The sequence below is a fragment of the Equus quagga genome, chromosome 12 (assembly GCF_021613505.1).
Source record: "Equus quagga isolate Etosha38 chromosome 12, UCLA_HA_Equagga_1.0, whole genome shotgun sequence".
NCBI classification, from domain to species: Eukaryota; Metazoa; Chordata; class Mammalia; order Perissodactyla; family Equidae; genus Equus; species Equus quagga.
In genome coordinates, this window is record NC_060278.1 from 107,374,958 (window position 1) to 107,401,836 (window position 26,879).

Sequence of the window (26,879 nt, forward strand, 5' to 3'; positions counted from 1 at the left end):
AGGATGGGGTGACTTCTACGGAAGCCGGAAAGTCCATTCTGTGTATATTTTTTATTTTGTGAAAAATACGGCTAAGCACGTGCAAATTTCTTTTGTTTTTACCTTTTACACCTGCTTCTCTTTACCTTTAGCGGCTGCGGGCTTTGGACCAGGAGCATCTGTGAATCATGTGGCCATTCAGATTTGAGTAGAAAAAAATTCCAAACAGAGAAATGTTCAAGAGTACTAATCTTGAGCTAAATTTGGAAAAATTCACCAGTTGTTAACATTTTGCCACATTTGCCTCACCTCTCTCTCCGTTTATCACATTGTTATTTTTGTTGCCCAACTGTCTGAGAGTAAGTTGCCAGCATGACGGCTCCTGACCCTTGGATACTTCATAGTACCTCCTGAAGGCAAGGATTTCCATTGGCATAACCCGGGGGCCATGATCTAATTCAGGAAATATAACACGAATGCAATGTTATTATCCAGTCCACACGTTCAAATGCCCACAATTGTCCCAGTAGCACCTGTAACAGCAACTTTTCCTGGTCCAGGACCTGACACCCCGGGTCACAAGGTGCTCTTAGTTGCACGTGGCCCGTGAGGTCACCAGACAGTGGAGGACAGGAGCGGTCCTGGTGCTGGCACCCGTAGGACAAGGTCCTTCCCCACCTCTAGCTTTTTCCTCTGGTGTACAGCTCAGGTCCTTTTACTCTGTGGATGAACTCCTTTGGGAGTAAGTAGAGGCTATTTACCCCCAGAAAGTCCATTGTCAGTAACTTTCCTGCCCATGTGCCTGACCTCATATCTTGGACCTCACCAGGCCTGTAGAGAGTGCAAAGGGTTTAGGAGCTGACCGTCAGGAGGGGGCTTGGGCAACGGCAGGCAGACCCCTCAGTGAGCCCACTGGTCTGGTCAGAGGCCAGGGAGGCGAGGACACCAGGACTCTGGGTATGAGCACAGTTCTGTCCTGCCTTTAGATCCATGTCCTGGGGGATGGTGTCTTCCTACATCAGTCCCCTCCACAGAGGGCTCTGTGAGCTCACAGGCTGCCCGCATCTCTCCTTCATTCCCATAGCCCCAGCTCCCAATGTGTTGAAAGCTGTTGAGCAAATGGGGGGGCCAGCCTTGGGGTGCCTGGCAAATGCCAGAGAGAAGCCCTGAGAAGCAAGTACTTCCTGGGCTGTTGCCCTCATCCCAGGGTTTCAGGAGTGAGACCTCGCTCTGTGTGTGCCCTGTGCCTGTACCTCCAGAGCTCACACAGCACCTCTTACCAGCTTTTCCCTCATCCAAATCCAGGCTCTTGCTTCCTCTCTGGGGCTCCAGTTCCCCTCTTCTGCGGATCTGGTATTCCATCTGCATCTCCTCCAGGCGGTGGGGCAAATGGACATAAGAACGAAATCCCGTCATGGGCATCCTGGGCAGGATGTCAAGCTGGTGGTTGGTTGGGCCACTCTGCTCTGTGCTGCCGGGCTGGGCAGGCTTGCAGGCTAAGAGGGGATGGACGGGTGGCTGGTTTGGGAAGTTGTGTGCTGGGAGCTCAGGGAGGTGTGCTGAACACCCTGTGCGGCCAGTCCTTGCTGGGTGCCAGGGCAATGCAGTGGGGAGTCCCTTCGGTCTGGAAGGGGAACCAATGGCAAACAATGAGTCTCTGGACAATGGACCGAGGAGCCAGGAAGGGCCAAGGGGGCAGCCAGGCCCAGGCCTGGGAAGAAGGCTGGGCAGGACCTCGACAGAATGACCTGCAGAGTGGGAACTGGCACTAAGGGAGAGGAAGGGTAAACATCGGTGTGAGCGTGCACGATGGCAAAGGGCCGGTGCAGCCAGGAAGCCGCTGGCCCAGTGTGCAGGTATCTGCCACAACCCAAACAGCACAGGCTTTCTGAGGGCCGAAGTCTGCAAAGGGGGCTGGGAAGGTAATTTGAGGCCAGGTTGGGAAAGGCCTCTATGACAAGCCGTGGAGTTTAGGTTTTTCTCTCGTTTGTGGTTTCCCAAACTCCTACGAATCACGTCACCTCTGTAATTCTGGTCAAGTTCAAAAAGGAAACTTTCTTTCCTTTTCATTTTACTATTATAAATACCAGTTATTTTCTTCTATTAACATTAGCGTATACAACATAAAGATTGTCTGCCCGTGTCTCCCCCAAAGTCGCTTCAGTGCCACCAGTGCTTGTCAGACCACTCCTTAGGAAACACGACTAAAGACAAAGGGAGCCATGGCAGGTTCTCATGGGAGGATGGGGAGATGTCTTACTGGTTGTGTGACTGTGGTGAAGTCACTTCATGCTCTGGGACATCATGGCCTCATCTTCAAGTGATGGGTTTAAATAAAACGATTTCTAATAATGCAACTGGCTTGGACAGGCGAAGTTCTTTGGAGGTGGTCCTGGTCACCCCAGTGAGCTAGGAGCCATGGCTCAGTTGTCACACCTTGTGCCTCACTAGCAGGGAGCCCAGAGCCAGCTCTGGTGCCCCGAGTCTGCCACAGCAAAGCCTACCTCTGGTGCTGGCCCTCCAGGCACTGTGCATGACAGCAGCCTTTGGCCTTGAACTCTAGGAAATGACCAGGCAATATTGTGTGTTGGGAGAGGAAACTTTCCCCCTGACCCCTCACCCCCTCCACTGCCTCCCACCCCACAAGGATGATAGGCACAGAGCAGAAGGGTGGGGCTGGGCCTCGGGGCTGGACGTACTTGGGTCACACTGGGAAGATAACTTGGTCTGCTGGTCCCATCCCTGCGACGCCCAGAGTTGTGTTGGGCTCACACCAGTGAAGGGCGGCTCTCCCCGAGTCTGAGGATTCCGTGAAGATCCTACACTTGGGTGCAAAGCCAGGATGCGTGAAATCGTGCACATTCAGATCGGCCAGTGTGGTAACCAGATCGGAGCCAAGGTAAGGAAAGTCAGATGACTAGCACTGGCTTTACCACGGTTCACAGGGATACCAACTAAGAAAATACCCTGAGTTAGCAGGGAGACAATGAACCCAGAGGAGTGCATGCACTTGCTGAATATTTTATTTATAAAACAGTGCCTTTGGTTAAAGAGACCAGGAAACAGTAAAGGCTTAAAGGGTTAATTTAGTTCATGTTGATTTTGTCGACAGTTACATGTGTATAATACATGTCAACCATTTTTACTTTTATCACCTTAGCAACAAACTTTTCATATCTAAAAACAGTAATTTGTTTCAAAACAGTTTTCTGAAGTTTGTTGGGAAACTTTTTTTAATTGAGGTCATAATAGTTTATAACGTGAAATTTCAGTTGTACATTATTATTTGTCAGTTACCCTATAAGTGCACCCCTTCACCCCTTGTGCCCACCCCAACCCCCTTCCCCCTTGTAACCACTAAAGTGTTCTCTTTGTCTGTGTGTTAGTTTATATTCCACATATGAGTGAAGTCATAAAGTGTTTGTCTTTCTCTGTCTGGCTTATTTCTCTTAACATAATAACCTCAAGGTCCATTGTTGCGAATGGGACGATTTTGTCTTTTTTACGGCTGAGTAGTATTCCATCATATATACCACATCTTCTTTATCCAATCATCAGTCGATGGGCACTTGGGTTGCGTACACATCTTGGCTATTGTGAATAATGCTGCAATGAACATAGGGGTGCATAAGTCTCTTTGAATTGTTGATTTCAAGTTCTTTGGATAAATACCCAGCAGTGGGATAGCTGGGTCATATGGTATTTTTATTTTTAATTTTTTGAGAAATCTCCATACTGTTTTCCGTAGTGGCTGCACCAGTTTGCATTCCCACCAGCAGTGGATGAGGGTTCCCTTTTCTCCACATCCTCTCCAACATTTGTTCCTTTTAGTCTTAGTGATTATAGCCATTCTAACGGGTGTAAGGCAATATATTAGTGTAGTTTTGATTTGCATTTTCCTGATGATTAGTGATGTTGAACATCTTTTCATGTGCCTAGTGGCCATCTGTATATCTTCTTTGGAAAAATGTCTATTCATATCCTCTGCCCAGTTTTTGATTAGGTTGTGTCTTTTTTTGTTGTTCAGTTGTGAGAGTTCTTTATATATTTTGGAGATGAACCCCTTGTCGGATATATGACTTGCAAATACTTTCTCCTAGTTGGTGGGTTGTCTTTCATTTTGTTCCTGGTTTCCTTTGCCTTGTGGAAGCTCTTTAATCTGATGAAATCCCATTTATTTTTTCTTTTGTTTCCCATGTCCGAGCAAAGATGGTTTTTGAAAAGATCCTTCTAAGACTGATGTCAAAGAGTGCACTGCCTGTATTTTATTCTAGGAATTTTATGGTTTCAGGTCTTGCAATCAAGTCTTCAATCCATTTTGAGTTAATTTTTGTGTATGGTGAAAGATAATGGTCTTCTTTCGTTCTTTTGCGTGTGGCTGTCCAGTTTCCTTGGGAAACTTTTTATACCGTATCAGTAAGATATCTTTTCCTCCTCTCCCAGTTTATGTTATACAGTTAAAAAAGATCAATTACTGTTCCATTTAGTATGCAACAGAAAATTAAATAGGGAAACCTAAAAGTTTTTGTGTCCAGTAGTAGAAATAATTAAAATATACCCTCTGGAGGATGAATGATTTTTCTCCCCATTCCCCTCTTAAATTTTTCTACCAAGTATCTAGCTCAATTGGCTGAAACTAAGAAAACAGACAGAGCCCACAGCTTCCCATCCTAATCGTCAGATGCCCACTCCTGCAGCGGGACAGCTGTCTGACTGTTCTCTTTGCTATTTTGAAATTACTTTTACTACTATGAACAGCATTAAAACTAAGGTCTTTAAAATTTTTAAAAATTATGGTAAAACACATACAGCATGAAATTTACCGTCTTGACCTTTTTTTTTTTTTTTGAGGAAGATTAGTCCTGAGCTAACATCTGCTGCCAATCCTCCTCTTTTTGCTGAGGAAGACTGGCCTTGAGCTAATATCCATGCCCATCTTCCTCGACTTCATATGTGGGATGCCTACCACAGCATGCTTGCCAAGCGGTGCCATGTCCGCACCTGGGATCCGGACTGGCAAACCCTGTGCGGCTGAATCAGAACATGCAAACTTAACTGCTGTGCCCCCGGGCTGGCCCCTGTCCTGACCATTTTTAAGTGTACAGTAGCAGTTCAATAGTGCTAAGTATATTCACATTGTTGTGCATCCAATCTCCAAAATGCCTTTCATCTTGCAAAGCTGATACTCTGTCCCCGTTGAACACTGACTCCCCATCTCCCCTCCCCCATCCCTGCCAACCACCATTCTGCTCTCTGGCTCTGGGAATCTGACTGCTCTAGGGACCTCATATAAGTGGGATCATACAGAATTTGTCCTTTTGTGACTGGCTTATTTCACTTAGCATAATGTCTTCAAGGTTCATCCATGTTGTAGCATGTGACAGAATTTCCTTTCTTCTTAGGGCTGAATAACAGTCCATCCTATGGATAGACCACATTTTGTTTGTCCATTTATCTGTCAACGGACAGCTGGATTGTTTCCAACTTCTGGCTATTGTGAATAATGCACCTGTGAAAAAACTAAGGTCTTTTAATGCAGGTGTTTAAAACCTGGGGCAAAGAATATTACTGCTTGAAAAGAAGTTGTCATCCTTCTGTGCCACAGTGATACGATGTTGTAACCAAAACACACACAGAATTGGGAGGCACAAGCCCCCACTGCTCCGAAGGTGGAAGATAATATGTAGAGAGGACCTCGAGAGGGAGTGCTGGGTCTAGATAGGTTCTTAGCACTTACTCCAGAATTAGTGTGGTCTAATGGTTAGAGCCCCAGCGACTACTTATTAGTTGGGGCCAGAAGAACTTTAAGACACATTTAATTTGTTGTGTCATAGAACTTAAATTTATTTATTCTTCCACACTCTGAACACTGCTGGTAATCTGCTGTAAAATAGAGTTTTGTTAATAAGACCATGGCCAGAGCAGGGCTATCATTTACAAGATATGGTTGGGGAAACACACTTGGGGATTTTAACATAAATGAATATATTTTCATTACACTTTAATATGTGCTTCTCCAGGGCAATAAAAAGGGGCCATCTCAGTAACTGTTTCCATATTAAGAGCCTGGTACATATCTATATTAATAAATACAATATATGTGATTGAAAGTGTAATATGTTTCAAATAGTTACAAGAGAACAGCTATGCATAATTTTGAACTGTGTGCATACTGATTATCAAAAACGCTTGTAGCTTAAAATGGTGCATACATGTCCTTGTTGTAGGCTTTTTGGAAAACTGTGAAAATAAATCCCCAAAGTGAAAGGAGATATTATTGTGAAATCAGATAAGAATTCAGTCTGTTTTCATTTATTGGCATCTATCCTCTCCTAGCTTGAGGCACCATAAGCACAAGTAGAGATACGCTGTCTGACGTGAAATTCTAAAACAACAGCTTTAATGTATACAAAGGCCTGAATTTAATAGGAGCAAAATCTGATTTAATACTTTATGTGTCGACATTTTATTTAAGGAGTTAGGTGGGTATACATGCAGTCTTCATATTCATGTTTAGTAGAGGCAAAAAATGAATTAGGCCACGGAGCAGGCGTTTAGGAAAAGAGCCTAAAAGAATGTCTTGGGAAGGGACAGTCAAGTCGACCCAGGGAAGCAGGTTCAGAAGCTCTCATTTTCCATCTTTCTGCTCAATCTGCTGGCTCACTGGCACCAGCATGGCCTTTTCCAGGGTCCCTCTGGACACTGACCTTCCCTCTTTCTGCTTTCAGTTCTGGGAGGTGATTGGTGAAGAGCATGGGATTGACTCAGCTGGGAGCTACCACGGGGACTGTGCTGTGCAGCTGGAGAGGATCAGTGTGTACTACAACGAGGCCCACGGTAGGATGCCATGCTCTGGTAGCAGTGGCCACCAGCCCTGGGAACACGGTCAGAGAGAGGAGGGCCCATGAGACTGCAATGTCACATGAGTAACGTCCTGGCAGAGCAGCAGAATTCTGAGAGTGACAGGTCCCCAAGCCCCGTCTGAGGGCAAGGCCTGGTGAAGAAGTCACTGAACAGGGGCACGCGTCTTAACCCAAGTTTAAGCACCAACCTTCCTTTCTAGTTTTTAAATAAAAACCAGAATCATTTCTAATAGGAAAGGACTCTCTGTCATTGGTAATACAACAAACAAAACAGACAATAAGGGAAAAAATTTTTAAAGGTATTTTACAGATTTGTGATTGTTGCTGGGGTCAAGGATATGATTTCAAATCTCTTTCTACCAAAGACGATCTCTAGAATACCGGTTTGGTTTTTTTTTTTTACCAGTATCACAAGGTTCTATTTTGATGAAACATTAACTTTTAGAAAAACAACAATTTGCTGACCTCTTCCTGTTTTTCTACACAGGTAAAAAATACGTGCCCCGGGCAGTCTTGGTGGACCTGGAACCTGGGACGATGGATAGCATCCGATCCAGCAAATTGGGAGCTCTCTTTCAACCAGACAGTTTTATCCATGGTAGGTTTTTCTGGAAGGTTCCACCAGGAGGAGATGAGGATGCCTCCTAGTGGTACCCTTTTCTCTCCACCCCCACACCCCCTGCCTTCTCTGGGCCAGGTAACCACGACTGCTTTCTGCCACAGGTAACTCGGGGGCTGGTAACAACTGGGCGAAAGGCCACTACACTGAGGGAGCGGAACTGATGGAAGCTGTCCTGGATGTTGTGAGGAGGGAGAGTGAGAACTGCGACTGCCTGCAGGGCTTCCAGATCGTCCACTCCCTGGGTGGGGGGACGGGCTCCGGGATGGGCACTCTGCTCATGAACAAGATCAGGGAGGAGTACCCGGACCGCATCATGAACTCCTTCAGCGTCATGCCCTCCCCGAAGGTGTCCGACACGGTGGTGGAGCCATATAACGCTGTGCTGTCCATCCACCAGCTGATCGAGAACGCAGACGCCTGCTTCTGCATCGACAACGAGGCCCTCTATGACATTTGCTTCCGCACCCTGAAGCTGACAACTCCCACCTATGGCGACCTCAACCATCTGGTGTCCTTGACCATGAGTGGCATAACCACCTCCCTCCGGTTCCCAGGGCAGCTCAACGCAGACCTGCGCAAGCTGGCGGTGAACATGGTACCCTTCCCCCGCCTGCACTTCTTCATGCCCGGCTTTGCCCCGCTCACAGCCCAAGGCAGCCAGCAGTACCGGGCCCTCTCAGTGGCCGAGCTCACCCAGCAGATGTTTGACGCCCGCAACACCATGGCTGCCTGCGACCCCCGCCGTGGCCGCTACCTGACAGTGGCCTGCATCTTCCGGGGCAAGATGTCCACCAGGGAAGTGGATGAGCAGCTGCTCACCGTGCAGACCAGGAACAGCAGTTGCTTTGTGGAGTGGATCCCTAACAATGTCAAGGTGGCTGTCTGTGACATCCCACCCCGGGGGCTGAACATGGCTGCCACCTTTATAGGCAACAACACGGCCATCCAAGAGCTCTTCAATAGGGTTTCCGAGCATTTCTCTGCTATGTTCAGAAGGAAGGCTTTTGTGCACTGGTACACTAGTGAGGGGATGGATGTAAACGAATTTGTGGAAGCTGAAAGTAACATCCATGATTTGGTATCTGAGTACCAACAATTTCAAGATGCCAAAGCGGTTCTAGAGGAAAATGAAGAGGTCACTGGGGAGGCAGAAATGGAAGCAGAAGACAAGGAGCATTAAGCACAAGGCGCTGCGGGCGGAAGCTGCAGGGTGCAGTCACTCACACAACAGTGTCTCTTAAGATGAGCGTTGCCCTGCAGCACCCCCGAGCCTATTCCGCACTGCAGCACAGGGACCCGGGCCCACACGCTCAGCATCAGCTTCCACACAGGCCCATGGGGGAGGGGGCCGGGGAATAACCGATAGGCATTAGGGTCTTCTGCTGGCATTTACTAACCTTGAAGAGTTTGATATTCAAAGCACACTCTACTAACTGTTTTGAAATAGTAAAGTGAATTTATCAAAAAGCACTCCCTTTAAGAATGTTTATTGGGTATTTACTGTATGCATAGCACTGTGCCAGGCCCCAAGACTATGCGTGTGGACGTGTGGGGGGCCACCGCTGTTGACGTTGTCAACTCGTTAGCAGCACTGATAAGCACCCTGGAATCCTTACTTGGCATCCCGGGGCTGCTAGGACTCTTACCTCTGCTTCTCTCATAACACATGATGCCCAGCATCCTACCTTCTCATCCTGGCCAGCTTCCAGAAAAGCCAGGTGACTAACCGGTATGTGGTGAGCTACCCAGCAATGTAAATGTGAGCCAACTTCCACTAGTAAATGGTGTAGCCCTGTGTACACTTCAGCACACTAACAGGAGAGGGGAAAAGGGAGGAAAGGAAAGTGGCAGTCCTCTCCACAAAAACATCCGGCCCAGACATCAAAAACAAAAACAAGCAATCAAGATCTTAGAATAGTTTAGCTTTTAACATATATATTTATATAAGTTTCCTATTAGTGTTAGGTTCTGGGAATTCATTAATCGTCATCTTGGGTTTTCCTTGTAAAGGCTATTTCAAAACGCCCATTTCACTTCCATTCAGCAGTCACCTTCTGAGAAGGCTCTGGAGCCCCTGCTTTCAGAAGGGCACACTGCACTCCCAGCAACCATTCAAACGCAGGAATTAAGCAGCAACGGCTGCAGTGTCCTTCTCAGTTACGGAGGACATCATCTCATTAGGGAACTTTTACAGTTCAAATTAATTTGCAGAAGTTGCCATAAATGTTTGCACGATGACACAGCTTTAACCATTACACAATTTTAATCTGCTCACATTACAACAGGACCAAGTACACGAGAGCATAATCAAATCATCCATAACTTCTTAATTACAGTTTACCTAATTCTGACATACAGCACTGCCATCCCTTCCAGGACCATAAGGGTTTTAATGGCCTTCTAGAATTACCACTGAGCTGTACTATTTGATCCATGCACAGCCGGGAATGGGAAGAGGGTCCGACCCTCACTGCAGGAAAGTTACTTGCAGGCAGCAGGGTTCTGCCCTCCCACTTTGATCTTGTAATCTGCAGTAAGAAGGGAGCAGGCGGGTGCATAACAGCAGCTCATTCTGGGAGACTTCATTCTTTTCACATATGCATCAGGAGCATGTAACTAAAATATGTACTGAGAGACAATTAAGTCTTGCTGCTGGTATCATATGCCTCTTATTTACAAAATTTTTTAAAAAAGTTTTAAACACTTTCTACTTGGTTTCAAGAAGCACTAAGAACAAAGCAAGGCTTACTAAGAAACTGCACCTTTATACTCTTAGTTTGAAGTTCACAACTTCCTTAGATGCTAAAAAGACTTACAACCTGTGATTATGGAAGAATTCATACACGTGCTTCCTCTAGGACTTTCCTTCTCAAATCTAAAAAGGCAATTAAATAGATGCAAGGCAGGCTAGAGACCTTAATTAAAAAAAACTGATTTATATTACTGTAAAGATTTTCGTTTGATCAATAGTGATCATTAAAGTACAAAGAAATTCAATTTTAAATGGCTAAACTGCTTTACTTCAGACTAAATGAATTCCTTTTCTTGGAGCCTAACTGCCCAGACTGATTAACTTGAGCAGCTAAAAATATTTCAAAATGCATCTCACCATCCTACTCTTTCATATGGTAGAAATAGATTAAAAAAAATAACAACAAAAAACCCTAGAAACCAAAAGAAATGCGTCCCCTCTGATTGTGAAGCGCCGATTCCTTTAGCCATATGGTTGCTACGGCGACACTGGTCTCTCAGAGACGGAGAGTAGGATCAGAGTTTTAGAGCTTGTCCGATGCCTTCATTTCACACACAAGAACGCTGCAGGAGTGAAGAGATTAACGATGCCCTCAAAATCACCCACCTGGTTAGTGAAATACCCACAACGAGCTGTGACAGGGCCCCGGGACCTGGACGCAGTATCCTAGCGGTCAGCCAGCAGGGCTGGGTGCAGGAAGTTTCCCTCTCCACAGTATCAGTTCAGGACTTCTTCTAATCACAGACAATGAGCCTCAAAGAATCTTTGCCGGACAATAAATTTGTCTTTCATTCAGTTCATCCTTTCCATGTCACAAGCCCTGTCCCTAAGTCTCACCTCTAATTAGCCTGTCTGCCTCCCTAACAAACGACTTATCTCTAATTACTTGTCTGGAATAATTTAACCCTTTGCCTATCAGCTACTTCATTTGTCCGGTATCAACGGCCCGACAGCCTTGTGATTAATTTATTTCTGTCTCTGTAAGGAAAGATGCTTCCTAGTACCTTACTCTTGGGGATGAAGCACTGACAAGTGAGGTGCCTTGATCTCAAAACAGCAGGACAACAGCCCCGAGGCAAAGGGCTCAGGGGCTCTTAAGCTGCTACTGCCCAGCGTCCCAGCTCTCCCACTCACTCTGGGGCTCCTCCTTCTGCGTCCGTCCTGTGCCGAGAATTAAATAAAAGCTACAGGTCAAGCATCCTGGGGCAGGAAGGCATCTCCAGAAGCGGAGAACAAAGACATTTTCTTGGGCTCCTCCTTGTATTGCTGAGCAGCCCTGATAAGTTCTTGTAAGCTGAAGTACCGTGGTGAGCACTGGTCCTGCTGCAGAAGATGAAAAGTGTTTCAAAATTTCCTGTTCTAATTAATTTTCCGCTCTCCAAAAAGTTAAAATCAAGCAGTTAACTTTGCAACGGTGTTTTACTCAGCCAAGTCCTTCCAAGTTTGAAAGAAAGATCAAGACAAAACACTTGCAACAATTCTTCATCCCTAAATATTTAACGAATAAATGACTCACCATGCAAACACCACCAAACTGTTGAAATCATGGTGCCCGGAACCTGCGGTCAAGAACCTTAGATTTTAATTTCAGCTTGGCCATCAACTCGATAGTTACTCCACAGCTCTGCCCCATTTCCTATGAAATGCTCCCAGAATATAAAGATTCATTTATAAAAAAAAGTGAAAAGCATTGTGTTTAAATTCTAAAATTACTAGCTCTCCTCTAGAGGTTTTATGTGCACACTAAGAAGTGACTACCACTAAACTACAGCTCTCCTTCTACTCTATTCTTTTAGTAACTATTTTCTTTTAGGCTACTGGCTAAGCAGTGCTACCTAGAGATCCTGCTGCCCACACAAGAGGATGAGGGCAGCGGGTAACAGCCCATCCACTACTCGGACACGACTTCTGCAATTCAAAGATAAGGGACAACCAGAGAGCCTCAGTGACAGTCTAACTTTGTCAATTAAAGTCATGAAAAAGAGAACTTTCTATTTTGAGGCATTTTCAAAATGTTTTCTGCATCCCTAAGGTCATTAGATATTAAATCTGCTGCCCCTGCCCCTTAAGAAACCCCGGGTCTTATGGTCATAATCCTGCAGTTGTGCAGATAGTTCCTATAAAGAAAAAGAAAAAGGTCCAACGGAAACCAAAAACCAACAGCCAGGGTGACCCATGCTTCACTTTATTGGCATCGTCAATCTATTAACAAGACAGGTATTCTTTGTTTGCCCCATGAAGCGAGATCGCTTTCAATCTGCCATAACATGTGCCCATACATCTTCACCTGGAAAATGTAGCATGTCAAGCTTTAGTCAGGGCCTAGGAGGAAAAAAGAAAATGCAACAGTTGCTAGTCCTTCATGTTTTCTTAAAAATTCAACATGAATATGGGAAGTAACTTTCTTATAATGAACTGTATAATATAACTATGGCTTCAGTTCACTGGGTTGGTGATAAACCTTGGCTCCTGGATGTAAAAACCTGACACGCTCGGCCTTAGCCAAACAAGCGCTTCCCTGCTAAGTAAAACCAAACACTCTCCTAGCAATAAAGAAACGACTTTGCCTTTAAAAGACACCACAGTTCCCCCTGTGCTAATGGGGCGGGGGCTGCATGGCCTGCAGGACATACGGAGAGTGGTCAATATTTTATCTATGGGAGCTGGACACTACTTCCTGACCCCAAGGACGTCACAAGGTCAGGAGAATTAGATGTGGCGTTTGGCTCGGCTATACTTCAGAGGCTAAGGGATTCTTTCAGTTAGCTCAGAGTTAAAACAAATAACCTGACATAAAACCAGGTCTTATTACTCAGAATGATGAGATTAGACAGAGAGCCCCTAGAAAACGAGCTAAATTCAAAACATTGAATCTCTAGACTTGTAATAAAATATTTACTAATTCAAAATGAAAATGAAAAGTGCTTAGGGGAAACAGTTCCAATAAGTAAAATTGCTCATAACCACAAGCTGCCAAAGGACGAATATTTATCACATTTCCTTGCTACTGTGGGTCCGAAGCTTTTTTAAAGCAAAACAAGAAAATTAAATCTGAAAAACATCTCTCTGGTAATTTGCCTTGCTTATCTTTGAAATAACAATGTCAAGAAAGTAGTTTAGAGATCCAATCACTTTAGTAGTTTGGAGCACAAAAGTCTGAACTTATCAACTGCACAACACTGTCTTTTATTGCATAGAATGTAACTTTACACTGCCAACATCTTTGGAGAAGTAAAACGAACTAAAACCTCTGAAAGCCTAATGAATTTCGCAAAACGGTATTTACTGCAGGGTCTTGCAGATTTTATTGCTTGATAAAATAGTAGGACCCTTGTCTGTACTTGTAGCCCTCCTGTTGGGGAAGTAGTGATTTGTGAGAACATTAGCAGATGTGATGGAAATAAAAACATAAAGAACTATAATTTTTCATGCTCCTGAACTGTTATCTAACTCCAATAGCTATTACAAAAGTGGGGAGTTTATCCTCTAAATTATTTGATTTTGTGCAGACAAATGAAACAGGCTTAATTAAAATAAGACGGCTCTTTATCTGAGCATTGCTAAATGAAGTGAAAATCAATGTGCCAATTACTTCTGTTTGTCAGGGCCTGAAATGACATTCTTCTATTATGGCACGGGACTTCTAGGATCTGTATGCTTTAAATTATTATCCCACTAACTTCTAAATGTACTAACTCACCAAAAAATGGACAGAACTCAAAATTAAAATTACTCTGATTTTTTAAAAGTGCTTTAAAAATTTAAGAGGCAACTCTTCTTCTAAATAAGTCAGTAACTTACAGATTATTCCTTTTTCACTTTCACAATTTTTACGCTGCTGCCAGAAGTCTTCTCGGCATTTGCTTTGAATTCTGTCTTCAGTGCATCTCTCACTGCCTTTGCACAGATCTGGGAGTATCGGATGTAGCTGGGAGAAAGTGAGGGACAATATACAATTAATTATCAATAATTCAGCCAGACTGGTTGTGTTACTGTGTTTTTGTTTTTCTTTCTATACTTTTAATTTTGGTTTGATTATACATTATTGTAGAATTGGATTCAAAAATGACTAACGCCAAAAGGATTCCACACAAAGAAAAAGATGACTAGAAAGATATGTACCAAAGTCTTAACTGGTGTTAGGATGAGTGATTGTGCTTTTTCTTCTTTGTGCTGTTTTCTCTCTTTAATACAAATTAATTTAAAATAAAAGATGCATAGGTATTTTTTAAAAATCCCTCAGCACAAGAAAGGAAATAGACCAAAATGTTAACAGAGGCTATAACATGAATAATTTCTTTTCCATTTCTCTACTTAAAATTGTTCTTTAATTATATTATTCGTACAAGGTAAAGTATATATAATTAAAAGAGAAAAAATACTCATTTTGAGTTAAAATAGTTCTTCCTCTGATTAATTAAAGGTTTTCCTGAGAATACTGGATTCTGTTTCACAAGTCTGCCATCGAAAATACTTTCCAATCAAGGTTTCTAAATTAAACTGAAAAGTCCTTAGAGCACATCATCCACTCTAGCAAAATGTCTAACAGCCTGCTTCCTGTTTGGTAGATGGACTCCCATCAACATATTATTTTCCAAAAGATGTCAGCTCACTTTTTACACTTTTTGAAAACAGGAAGGGGGGAGGGTGCTGCTATTTTTTTTATGTTTCAGATTTCTCTCTTTCTCTCTCTTTTTTTTTTGGCAGAGAGATAGGAGCTCCACTACTTCCACTCTTACTAACGGGGTGACCTTCAGGCTGTGCTATCTTTCCGGCTAGTTTATTCACCTGCAGAAACAGTAGAACCAAATAGAAGGATACTGACATTTGTGCCACAGGGTCGGGAGGAGGAGAGACAAAGTGCGAAAAGCGTGGATAGCCACGCCAGCCACATAGTAAGTGCTCAATAAACAGCAACTGTTACTGGGACTGTCACCCTTCCGGTTCTACAAAACTCTGCTTGACCTCACAAGTCAGGAAACTTGGGCTGCTCATTCCCCCGGTCATCTACCCCAAAACGTCACCACTAGAAGGTGCTACTTTAGTCAAGTCTCAGGTGCGTCACCTGGAGCGAGGTACACCGCTCGCCCAAGTCGGTGCACAGGCAAAGAAATCGGGTGTGAAAACCTGACCGACGCTGGCCCATTTCACTGGATGCCATGTCTTCAAATGGGTTCCATATTTGACTTTCCCAAGAGCTACCACTCACCTCTGTGCAGCGCCCTCTACAGTTTACCAAGGGCTTTCACCCGTTTTACCGATAAAGAAACCTGAGAGCAAGAGGGGGTAAAGCACAAAAAGATGTGCCCCATTATACAAGGCCCCACTCTGAGGCTGGAAAGAAAGGCCAGCAATGCGGCCAGCGGCTGCACGGAGAGCACCCACCCCAGCCTTCCTCGCTCCCGGGTTTTACGTGACCACATTACTTCCACAACGTAACCCCGCGCAACTAGAAGGACAAGGACGCTGCACTGAACACCGCTGCGTCTGGGGACGCATGCCTGTGCCACAGACGTCCCCGGTGGCGCGCCAGGTGCTCCGCTGTAGCCCGAAGGGAAGGAGGAACAGGAGCGCGGGCCTGTCGCACAGACGAGGCCATGCACGCCCGAGGCGTGACCGTGACCCCGGCCCCGGCCCCGGCCTCCTGTCAGCGGGCCGCCATCTTGGGGCCGCATTCGCCCGACCCCCGCCGCGCTCGGCGTGACCTCCGACCCCGGCCCGTGCCCAGCACCCCGCGCCCTCCCTGACCGCTCCCCGCGAGGCCCGGGCCTACCTGAGTCCAGCTTGTCGCCAGTATGCCACCATGATGTCGCGAGAGGGGGCGCGTCGGGCCGAATCGCGAGGACGCGTCAACGTCGGCTCCGCGAGCGGCCCAGTCGCAGGAAGGTCAGGCCAGAGAAGCGGAAGGGGCGGGGCTCCGGCCCTGCCAATCCCGCCGCCTTCTGCCCCGCCCGCCCTCACGAGCAGCCCCTGCTGCCCCGTCGCGGAATCCCCCCGGCGCCGGCAGCCAATGGGGGAGCGCGGCCGGGGCCGCGGGTGCCAATCCCCGGGCCGGCCGGGCAGCCGCGCCTGCCTATTGGCTCCGCGGGCGCTTGGAGCGTGTGCCCCGCGGGCTTCCGTAGTAGCCGGCGGAGTAGCTGGGGCGAGAGGGGGCTGGACGGGGACCGCGTGGTTTCTAGAGTGTGAGCCGCGAAGCCGCGGCGGAGGCCGGTCTAGGGGTGCACTGTCACCCCCGGGTTACGAGGAGACGGCCGCGTCCTGAGGTTGACACTGCAAGCACCTTAGCATCTCCACCTCCCGAATTAGTGAACAAAGTGGACCTCGGCCAAGGAGCACGACTCCCCGACATTTCCTAGGGTTTTGGGACAACCCATGATCTGGGACAAGACGGGGCGAAAGAGTTGGCGGGGAAGGAGTGGGAATAAAAATCGGAGGGCAAAGGGGCCGGAGGCGCGGGGATCCCACAGCGGCAAAAAGCCCCTCATTGCCTGGGAGCGCAGGGCTGGCTTACAGCTGGTGGCCAACGAAGTGCACTCTTAGAAGGAGAAAAGCTACTTTTACTCTTCATAATTAAAAAGAAATTATAATCAGGAAAAACATAGTAGTTAAAATGAAGTTTTTATTAACAAGAAAGGTTTTTCTTAATTCATGTAAGATCCATTTTTAATATTAAATAGGCTAAGATGCTCCACAGTTCGAGTCTAATCTACCAAGGCTATTCCAGTTTAGTCCTCTCAAATGCATCTGCTTTCTGTGTATTTGTATTTTAACAGGTAAAAGCCCAAACTACCAGCTATTTAATTAAAAGAACTATATTGGAAAACGAAAATGTACACAATTTTATCATTAGATCAGAGTAAAAAATCAAGATAAAAATTTGTTTAGAAATCTTTTTATCATTGGGGCACTACACCTTTTTCAGAATTTACAAAAATTATACAAGGCAAGTTTTTATCAAATTCAATATTTAGCAATGTTTTGTTTAGATGAAATGTTACTTCAGTTCGAAGAACCATGTCTGGTTACAAAAAATAATCAAAACCTTATTAGATTTATTTTTCACAAATGCCCTAAGAAGTCTTAAGCTAAACAGTATTTTAAGTAGAAAAACACTAATTTTTAAATAGTTTGGATACTATTTCTGTGGTTTATGTACATATATTACCTGGTTTCTCTTACAGGAAACCTGATTAGAAGTTTATCATTGTAAAATAAAGGCAAGAGCTCATCACCTTTTAAGAAAAATACTCTGTGTGCAACAACTGCAGGTATCAAAGATATGATTTACTGGGTGCTATCTGCCTGCTACAAAATAGGAGACAAAATACATTTACTGGATTGTTTTTGAGATTGCAGCTGCCTTTTAGAATCTAAAATAAGGATTTCCCATAAATAAAAGCTGCAAAGTAATTCACGTAGTGGTTAGTTTAGGTCAATGCTTTTGTTCTCATTATTTTTTCCTCCCCACCGCCCCCACCCACCACAGTGGCACATCATTAAAAACACTAAGTACCTGGGATTTATGCTTCAGATCAAGACGTCATTTGAGTAATTTCAAATGATGTACAGCTCTTCATGTTTTAAAAAAGCTGTTTTGTGGTCACAATTATTTCAAAAAGTAATTATATTCAAATAACCTGACATATCATGCTTTAGCAATTACAGAACCATGATTTTGACACATGGCAATTTATAAGTTAGGCAAATGTGAAATGCTAAAAGATGTGAACAGCTGTTCTTCTGTTTAAGTTTGGAGTACTGCAAAATTCCGGTAATGACTTTATTTTTCCAGTTAACATAACCAACCCACGGTACAGCATACTAAGTACCAAGTCAAAGTACAAATCCAAGGAAGGTAATACCTTTACTAAGTTATAAAACTTTGGCAAATCAATACAGTACTCTTGGATACAATAAAATCATATTTTTGTTGTAATCATATATTACTTTAGTGATAATTTTCACTCCAAAAATGTCACTTAAGTACCAAATTAAAACACTGGTTTTTAATGGTGGTTTATAGCAGAGCAAGTTATTTTATACAAATCAATGTCGTTTAAAACTATGCAATTTCTCCTTTTTTAAAATGAGTTCCCTCATGCAAGCTCCTGCAGTTTACCGCAGCAGGGCAACTGTGTGTATTTAAGAGGAGGCTCTGCTCTGGGGTTGGTCCAAAGCCAGGTAGAGTTCCACTGCATGAAAAGCTTTAAAATTCTACCTTAAGGAGATTTAATATGCCAAAACCAATTTCCAAAAACTGTTAAATTTTCACGTAAATACTGGAATCCTAAAAATTAGATGGTCATTTCAAACAACACTACTTTCAGATGATCCCTTTTATTTAGAAAACCTGTACCTCTTTGTTTTGATCAAAAATCAGAGCCTTTTTCCAGCTTATTAAAAAAAAAATTCTACCTAAAATATAGTTGTATTTTTTAAATAACAAATAAATATCTTGTCAGCTTGTAGAGACCTGGGGGACTGGGTGTTGTATATCAACTTTGATCATCATTTCTCTACAAATGCTGCTGCTGCCATCGGTGTCCTGATGCTCCCTCTTGCTGAAGCTGTCAATTCTTCAATCTCAGCATTTAACTTATGTATTACCCATTCCATTGCTTCTCGGCCCTTAAAAAAACCCAATACATTTATCGTTACTGAGTGAGAGCAAAGGCACATATAGAATAAATGGCACATTAAGAAGTAACAAGGAACGTTTCAAGTATAACTTTACCCCACCAGGATGGATCGTTTTTGTCCTTGCTCTTTCTTCTTTAATGTTATTTACCAAATATCAAACACCTTGAGCAACTGGCTTGATCTATAAACTGATTTTTATTTTGTATGCAAAAGACGTCCTCAAAAGAATCTACAATTAAATCACAGTGATGTTTTACTTATTTCATGATTAGAGCAGTCCTTTTTTGGGGGTGAGGTCAAACCCCTTTTTCCTTTTTATGTTCATATTTTAAACCAAAATCCTATTCAAGGAAGGCCCTGAAAGATCTGGTCACTGACTTCCTCTTCAACCATTCTCTCCTGGTGCTCTATGTAGTTTGCCGAGGAAAAGAAAGAGGAGCACTTCAGGCCATCTCAGGGCCCTGCACGTGCAGCTCCTCTGCCTGCAATGCTTCCTAGCATACCCCTCACGACAGCCCACCCCTCAGTCAGCACTCGGCAGAAATGTCACTCACTGAACACTCATGAAGCACTCTCATACCTTTCTGTATTTTTCCTTTCCTAATGCCGTGTTGTGTGATTACTTGTCGCTTTCCTCTTAGTTCCACGAGGGTAGGGACCACGTTTGTTTTGCTCCCCGCTGTATCCCCAGTCTAGCCTAGCACTCTGCCTGGCACAGAGAAGGCATCTATGAATATCTTTTCACTGCTGAATGATTCAACATGTGTTACAAAACAGTGCATTAAGCATCTCTTTCTCTAAACTAACTCTGTTTTAAATCATGCAGGGTGGGGTGGAAAAAAATCTCTTTTGTATAAAGCACAGATACCCTCTGTCTCAAATGGATCTGGGGTGGGGGCAGGGAAAAAGGTAATGAAAAAAGGTTGAGAATCAGTGCTTTAAATAATGACACATGGTTACACATCATTGAGCACTCCCTGTGCTAGGCCCTGGGCCACATGCTTTCCATTTGTTATCTCGTTTACTCTTCATGCCCAACCCTGTAAAACGGGTAATTTTAATCTCCACTTCAGATGGGAAACTGAGGCATAGAAAGGTTAATTTAATTGCCCAAGGCTGAAAGGCTGGTAAGAGTTAGAGCTTGGATGTGAACCAGGTGTGCTGGACCCCAGAGCCTGTGCAAGTACCTGCCCGTATGGATTCTCACTGCCTTGTAGCTGAGAGTCAGCTTGTGAGGACAAACACACGTTCTGTACTAAGCTCTTCCAAGAAATGAAACCCAGGAATAAGAGCAATTGGGGAGAAGCCTTACTTACTTTATTAGCATTTGAAGATATCGTACTTGCCATCAGTCCCTCGAGGTAACTGCTGAGACTGACTCCCTTCACAGTGATTATGGCTTCTTGAGTCAAAACCGTTCTGGATCAAAACACATTCAGACAGCTTCAGAACGACTTTTCAGTTTTTAGAGAAATACTTGATAAAAACATTAAAATACCCTGTAAAATAGGTTTGTTAAAGCATTTTTACTCACTTTTCCGGGTCCTGAGGATGTGGTTTGTATATAAGTCTCTCATCTACTGAAACCATATTTGTAAATGAAATCTATAGAATAATAATAAAAAAAGTCAAATCAAACTGGAAACCAGGATTAAAAACACTTCTAAAATTCACAAACCAAAATCTTGCTAGCTAAACATACTAAACAACAACAAACCACTTTTCTATTACTGTGTAAATAGAACTTAAATTTCACTATTCACTGCTTTTCATTAAAAAATAAATTTGACAAAAGTATTATAATAGTAATAATATGCACATATCCCAAATTCATTTTATTCAGTCCTGTCCCCTAGAAACAATATGCAGGCTCCGCAGAGTGGTGAGGCTAAGCTACAAACATGATACAGCAGGTAAGCACTGATTTCCTGGACCACAGTGAAGAGCATATGCTCGTCTGTATATCAACTATAAAAGAGACAAGAAATTAAGCCAAACAGTTTAAAATTAAAACAAAAGGGAGGCAAAACTTACATTGGTAGATTTAAGTTCCATTGTTTTCTCTACGGGATCAACTACAGAATGTTCTTGTACATATGTTTTGGTTCTTGCTGCACCAATAAGCTAGGTAAAACATTCAGAATTAGTAATCAGAGAAGGGTTTCTTAACAAGTATATCAGCATTTTATTTGAAGGTAAAAATGTGTTAAGATCTTGAACCAAAAATCTGTTTCATAAAAAACATGAGGAATCAGACAAAGGTCAGAAAGGAGGCTGATGTGAGGGTAGCATGAATTCACACATCATGTATGAGACTGCCAGACACAAAAAAACCTTCCCAGAGGCAATCAGCAACCAGCCCAGTGAGCATGTATGCAGTGTAAGGCAGGATGCTGCACTGCCAAGGGGTGATGGAGCAGTGAGCCTGAAATACGGACATGAAAATCTTTGGGGAAACATGGTATCTAGAAAAAGGAGAGCTCAAGAGTATCCAGAGCAGTCCAAAGGAGAGGGTGCCATGGCTTCATTTTCCAGACAGAAAAACAGCCATCTCATGATGGAGGATACATCATATCCAGAGTCACTCCCTCTGCTCTGACCCCAAGCCAATCCTCTGATCTTGCTCATTTCTGTGTCCCCACTATCCAATGCAATGTTTTGCACAAAGGAAGCAATCAGTAGGTTTCTGTTGAAAAATGTGTACTTTAGTCTTCTGAGTGAACCTACCTTCTAGAAGGAGAGCCTCTACAGAAAACTGGGTCCACTTATCATACCAGAGTTCTCTCACATCACAATGACCTGGCATTCCAGTTTCTTGCTAGTTAGGTCATCTTATTAAACCCTGCTCACTTGTAACTGAAGAGCACTATGTTTTTAAATGTATGAGGAGAACCAGACCTTGGAACAAATGTGGCAAAAGCAAAGTCAGAGAAAATGCTCCTCACTTAATGTGCACGACCCACCATCAACTACAGCAACCATCAGCTAAGAATTGCCACCAGACCATTACTTCCAAATCTTACTATTGGTCTCTAGTTGCTGGCAAAAGTAGGAAAAGCAAAATGTAACTCCTTTTAGAGCATTAGCTGGCTTCCTTCAGAAGGTTTTATCAGGTGCCTTCATGAAGACTGTAATAATATTTCCAATTCATTATACACTCATAACTCAAGTTTATTATAATACAATTTGAACTGATGCAAAAATGACATTCGGAATCGGCTCCCACAACCTATTTGAAATTATAATGTGGTTTAGAAAACTTCTCTACAGCAGTCACATTTCTACAGGAATAAAGACACACTTACAGATTTCACAATGGAAGGCAGTCCCCACTCTGTGCTGAGAAGTCTGTGGCTGTGCAGCTTTCCAGAGGGATCTACATGTCTGTCCAATACATCAACTCCAACCACACTCGGGTTCATAGGATTTGGGTATTTCTGCATTGCAGCTGTTGTAACAGTTTCCCACGGGTGGCTGCCAACATGAACCAAAAATCAAACATTTAAAAATATGCATATAAACTAAACCATTTATAACCCATCAAATTATTCTTTACAATTGAAGCTTAGTTAATTTACCTAGGGAATGTGATTTTCTGAAACAATGACTGAAAGATGACTTTGGGGGCACAATCTACATTTTGAACATGTACAGATTTCAGTATTTTCTCAGCACACAGGGTATATGGTACAATTGATATCTATGAAGATTAAAATAGCCTATAGAGCGTTACAGTACAGTTTCTTAAGCAATCTTTCCTACTTACTCGTGTTCACTTTCACACGTAAATATTCTAAGAACCACTGATTCATAAAATGTATTTAAAAATTATGTTCTACAGAAACAAGCAGCAAAAATTGTCATTATACCATTTATTCTTTTGTCTGACTCTAATTCCAAGAAGCTATAAAAAAGTAACAAGGGCAAAAGAACTTATAGGCACTGTGAATTCTTATAGGGATTACAAAAAGATCCAACGCATTATTGATTTAAATACTGTAATATTAAAAATGTATTTTTCTCTATATTAAAGTAATAACACTGGCTGCTCGAGTCAATCTTAATCCATTGCTTTCCTCAAAGGAGTGATTCTATTTTGAAAAGGTCACACAATACGATGTTTTTAAGGCACTCCTAAAATCTTATGTTCTAATATTCTCTGTTACTATAATAAACATTTGCTTATCATCTAGGATTGAAATGGTTAACAATATGATGGAAGTTGCAGCACCTTTATCTTCTTGAAAAAGCACATGTGCTTGGGAGATTCAAAATGTGATCTACATTTGTTCCCTTCACAACTTATGTGAATAAGATGCTCATACAAAAATACTCTTTTCAAAAGAGCCCCTTATTAACTATAAAAAGTATTAAAGGTGACTTAGTCCACCTGCAATCTGATTCTCCACTAGCCACCTGTGCGCCCATCCTCATTGAAAGGAAAAAGATCTGGAAATGACGTTTCAAACTACATTTACTGATAAAAGTACTATTTTTTATTTTTCTAAAAGCAAAACAGGCAGGCATTAATCTATTTCAACTTTTCAGAGAACTAAGCCTGATATAACTACTTCTTGTTGACAGACGGAAAATCTCAACACCATTCATTTCCCAGAACCCAGGACAACCAGTGACATTATTTTTAATGTTTTCATTTTTGCTATAATATTGTATAAGTGAACCTCATTCTGTTTTTAATCTCAGGCCTTATTCAGCAATCAATGCAGGTATATGAGCGGAGCTACTTCATAAATATAAACAGTCTCCATAAATAGAAGTGATATAGGGCGAGCACTCTGATTGTTACCAAGGCAACTATCTAAAATGAAATCGATGAGCCCTTTCCCTGTCTCCTTCTAGTCATACACCATGGTTAGCTGGTTTCCTCACACTTATCTCTTCCCCCATCCCCACTAAAAAATTCATAATTGCACGGCTTCCGGATGGTTATACATTATTTGCAATTTACTTCTCTCTGAGCCATCTTGAAAACATCGATGTTGACTTAGCTTGCACTACGACATTATGAAAGATAACTAGCTCAAATGTTACGAAGGATGCGTACTACAATTAACAGTCTTCCAGCATCAATGTAATTGTGGGAAAAGACCTGAGACTGGAAGACACTCAAAGATGGCACCAAAAGGGCAGTCAGGAGAACCTGGTGGCTTACTGACCTGTCCAATTTCTTCTATAAAACAAGGTGTGGGGGCTCTGTTAACTCCACGGAGGCAGCACCAATGTCTTATTTACCAAAATGTAACCAATGCAAAGAAGAGTGCCTAGCACACAGTGGGCATTCATACTTGTTGAAGGAATCAATGAATGACTTCAACTGGATGCCAGCTTTATGCCAGGCCTCAGAAGGAAGTACTGGAAAACCAAAGATGGGTAAGGCACAGAATGATGACTTCGACGTTGTTAGACAGTAACCTCCTTCAGATGGGAAACACTAAGATTTATGAGGATAAACAATGACTTAAATTTCAGGCATGCTGAGTGTCAGAAGCCTGTGGGACACGTGAGTAGAGGTGTCTGGTAAGACCTGAAAGTAAGAACCTGAAGTTCAAGAGAGACTGGAGCTCAAGGTACAGATTTGGGTGCCACCAATGTCTACGTATCAGCTGGGACCTCGATCAAAAAGCCCAGATTATCTGAGGAGACTCAGGATCAGGGCTTCTTCTCCCAGAACACGTACAGCATTTATTTGAATATATCTGCCTTCTGGGAGGAGGGTCCCAGAGTTTTCACCAAATCTGACAGGTCTGTGATGAAGAGAAAAAAGAAAGATTAAGAATCACACATGAAATGCAAGACAAGAAGGCCAACAAAAGAATCTCATGGAATATTTACTCTGAAGGGTAAGGAGAGAAGGAAATCTTGAAGAAAGGGGCAGAAAGAGTGGAGAGGGAGGCAGGGGACAAGCCAGGGAGAAGAAAGTTCTAAGGAGACACAGTGCCAACAACGATGAAGTATTTAAACCCAGAAAAGGATTGCGAGGAACACACCATCCAGGATCCCAAGGGCTGAAATGGAGTAGCGAAGAGTGTGACCAAGTTAAAGAACATGAGAAAGGCTACAAATTTAGGGTCTTTTTCCCCAGAAAGATTGTAAACATTAGCGAGAAAAGAAATCTTCCTTCTGATTCTCGTATTCTATACTTTCCAGGATCCAGCAGACATATTGAGTACGTAAAAAGCTTACAACTTTTGAAACTGCCCTTGGAAACAGTTTAAAAAAATCAAATGGTTAAACTAAAACACACTACAAAGCTATAAAAATTAAAACAGTGTGGCAACAATAGCAAGCTAAATGGAATAACCAGATGGTTCACAAACAGATTCAAATATAAATCACCATCATGTGTAGGACAAAGGTGACACGTCAAACCAGTCAGAAGAAGACAGATTAGTCAATAAAGTCTGGGGTAACTGATTAACTCTTTAGGCAAAAAAGATACAGCTGCTTCTATGTGTGGTTCTTTTTTATATGGAATCCCCGAACCAGAAGGGAAGTGAATTCCCAACATCCAACTGGTTGAAGGCCTATTTTCGTTACTAAAAATTTCTCGCTAACAAGAGATGTTACTGAAAAGTGGCCTCAAAGACATCTTGCCGTGGCAGGCCCTGCCGATACCATCATCTTGCACGTCTCAGGGGGAAAAGCGTAACCCAAGGTCACGCGGCTTGTTGGAGCCAGACCCGGACCTTGGACTCCATTCCAAGGCTCCGATCCTCAAGTCAACGAGCTGTAGGACGGTCTCGCCTCCTGGTCGCCTGAGCTCACCAGAAATTCACGTTGGCGGTAAGAAACTCCACCCAAACGCGGGCTGGGGGGGGGGGGGGGCGACTCTCGACAAAGTCTGCGCCTTCTTCTCGGGTTCCAGTTCCCACTGGGGTTCGCCAGGCTGCATGTGGCAGCGAGGGGCCTCCCACCCCGAGAGCTGTCAAGGACCTCGTGCCCGCGACGCCCCACCACCCGGGGGCTCGCCGGAGGGCAGGCCGCAGGCTCCCGTCTCGGGCCCCCTCCCCGCGGGGCGGCGGCTGGCTCTAGGGGCCGGGCACTCTGTCCTGGGGCCTCTTCCTGGGGCGCAGGGCGGCCCGGGAGCCTTCGGGGCCCCGTGGGACTCAGGCCCGCCATCCCCACTAGGCCCGGGGCCTGGAAGCTTCCTGAGGGGCGCCCAGGCCTCGCCACGACTCCATCCCCACCCCGCCCTCCCACCCCGCGGTGGCCCCGTGCCCCCGCCGACCTGCCCAACGCCCCAAACTTACTCAAAGACGTGCTCCGAAGTCCAGATCTTCATGGTGCCGGCGACCTGCGCGATGTCCGGGCGGCGCTAGGGGACAATGAGGCAAAGAGGCCACACTTGCCCCCGCCCCGCCCCCCAGCAGCCCCACCGGCCGCGCAGCGCGCAAGCGCCGTCGGGCCCGACGCGAGGGACGGCCCGACGCGAGGGACGTCCCGACGCGCTACCCCACGCCCTATCCCGGGCCGGGTTTTGCCCCAGCCTTGCGCGCGGCGCAACGAAACCCCGCCCCTTAGCGCCCGGCGCACTGCGCCGGCGCAGTTCCGGGGACAGCGCTCAGGGCCGCCGGCGCGGGCGCTGTGCTGCGCAGGCGCGGCACACTGCCCGGCGGCCCGCCCCCTCGCGGGCGTCGCCGGGAACGCTGACCTCTGGGTAGAGTTGGGCCAGGCCCAACCGGTTCCTGGGCGGAAGGTTCTGGCGCGCCTCGCCCCCTCTTTCCTGCGGACGGATCCAGTCAGCCACTTACACGGGCTGTCCCTGTGTCCGGGACACTTGAGCACGTGTTCATGGCACCGAATTAGAAAATTCTTCCTACATCCCGTGTCAGCCCAGACTATGGAGGCTCCAAAATCATGCAGCCACCCCCAACTCCCAGAGATTATGACCCTAAATGGGGAGAAGACAGACAGACATGGAGAACCTAACACCAGACAGTGTGATAAATGCCCAAATGAAGGATGTGGTTAAGAAGCATGGGTGCTACATGGAAGAGATGGA

General features: G+C 44.4%; 2 protein-coding genes and 1 long non-coding RNA gene across 6 annotated transcripts in view; 2 read left to right on the forward strand and 1 right to left on the reverse strand.

Annotated features, from left to right (window-relative positions):
• Positions 1–2,821: 2,821 nt before the first annotated feature.
• On the forward strand, positions 2,822–9,081 carry TUBB1 (tubulin beta 1 class VI). 2 transcript variants are annotated; one of them, XM_046679544.1, is made up of 4 exons: positions 2,822–2,878; positions 6,708–6,816; positions 7,330–7,440; positions 7,566–9,081. In XM_046679544.1, exons 1-4 carry the CDS (start codon positions 2,822–2,824, stop codon positions 8,642–8,644), a joined length of 1,356 nt encoding a protein of 451 aa, XP_046535500.1. In that variant the 3' UTR covers positions 8,645–9,081. The 2 variants fall into 2 exon arrangements, with proteins under 2 accessions (XP_046535500.1, XP_046535498.1); XM_046679542.1 differs by lacking the exon at positions 2,822–2,878 and having other exon boundaries at positions 6,516–6,816.
• A 7,736-nt stretch (positions 9,082–16,817) lies between these two features.
• PRELID3B (PRELI domain containing 3B) lies at positions 16,818–26,343 on the reverse strand. 3 transcript variants are annotated; one of them, XM_046679576.1, is made up of 7 exons: positions 26,128–26,343; positions 22,162–22,330; positions 20,891–20,980; positions 20,391–20,461; positions 20,173–20,275; positions 19,437–19,561; positions 16,818–18,844 (listed from the first exon to the last, which is right to left on the reverse strand). In XM_046679576.1, exons 1-6 carry the CDS (start codon positions 26,157–26,159, stop codon positions 19,457–19,459), a joined length of 570 nt encoding a protein of 189 aa, XP_046535532.1. In that variant the 5' UTR covers positions 26,160–26,343; the 3' UTR covers positions 16,818–18,844; positions 19,437–19,456. The 3 variants fall into 3 exon arrangements, with proteins under 3 accessions (XP_046535532.1, XP_046535530.1, XP_046535533.1); XM_046679574.1 differs by lacking the exon at positions 19,437–19,561 and having other exon boundaries at positions 26,128–26,337; XM_046679577.1 differs by lacking the exon at positions 16,818–18,844 and having other exon boundaries at positions 19,437–19,565; positions 26,128–26,339.
• LOC124248922 (uncharacterized) overlaps positions 25,503–26,879 on the forward strand; it is a 30,196-nt gene continuing 28,819 nt past the window's right edge. The window contains exon 1 of the long non-coding RNA XR_006891178.1: positions 25,503–25,660. This is a non-coding gene — a long non-coding RNA (uncharacterized LOC124248922). The remainder of the gene's footprint in view (positions 25,661–26,879) is intronic.

Bases quoted from the DNA above. Each gene is read 5' to 3' on its own strand.
- TUBB1 (XM_046679542.1), top strand. From the start codon at position 6,555: ATGTCTTGGGAAGGGACAGTCAAGTCGACCCAGGGAAGCAGGTTCAGA. The intron at 6,817-7,329 runs GTAGGATGCCAT...TTTTCTACACAG, and splicing joins GTACTACAACGAGGCCCACG to GTAAAAAATACGTGCCCCGG. The intron at 7,441-7,565 runs GTAGGTTTTTCT...TTTCTGCCACAG, and splicing joins ACCAGACAGTTTTATCCATG to GTAACTCGGGGGCTGGTAAC.
- PRELID3B (XM_046679574.1), bottom strand. From the start codon at position 26,159: ATGAAGATCTGGACTTCGGAGCACGTCTTTGA. The intron at 22,331-26,127 runs GTAAGTTTGGGG...TCATGTTGGCAG, and splicing joins ACTTCGGAGCACGTCTTTGA to CCACCCGTGGGAAACTGTTA. The intron at 20,981-22,161 runs GTAAGTGTGTCT...TGTTTTACCTAG, and splicing joins TGCCTTCCATTGTGAAATCT to CTTATTGGTGCAGCAAGAAC.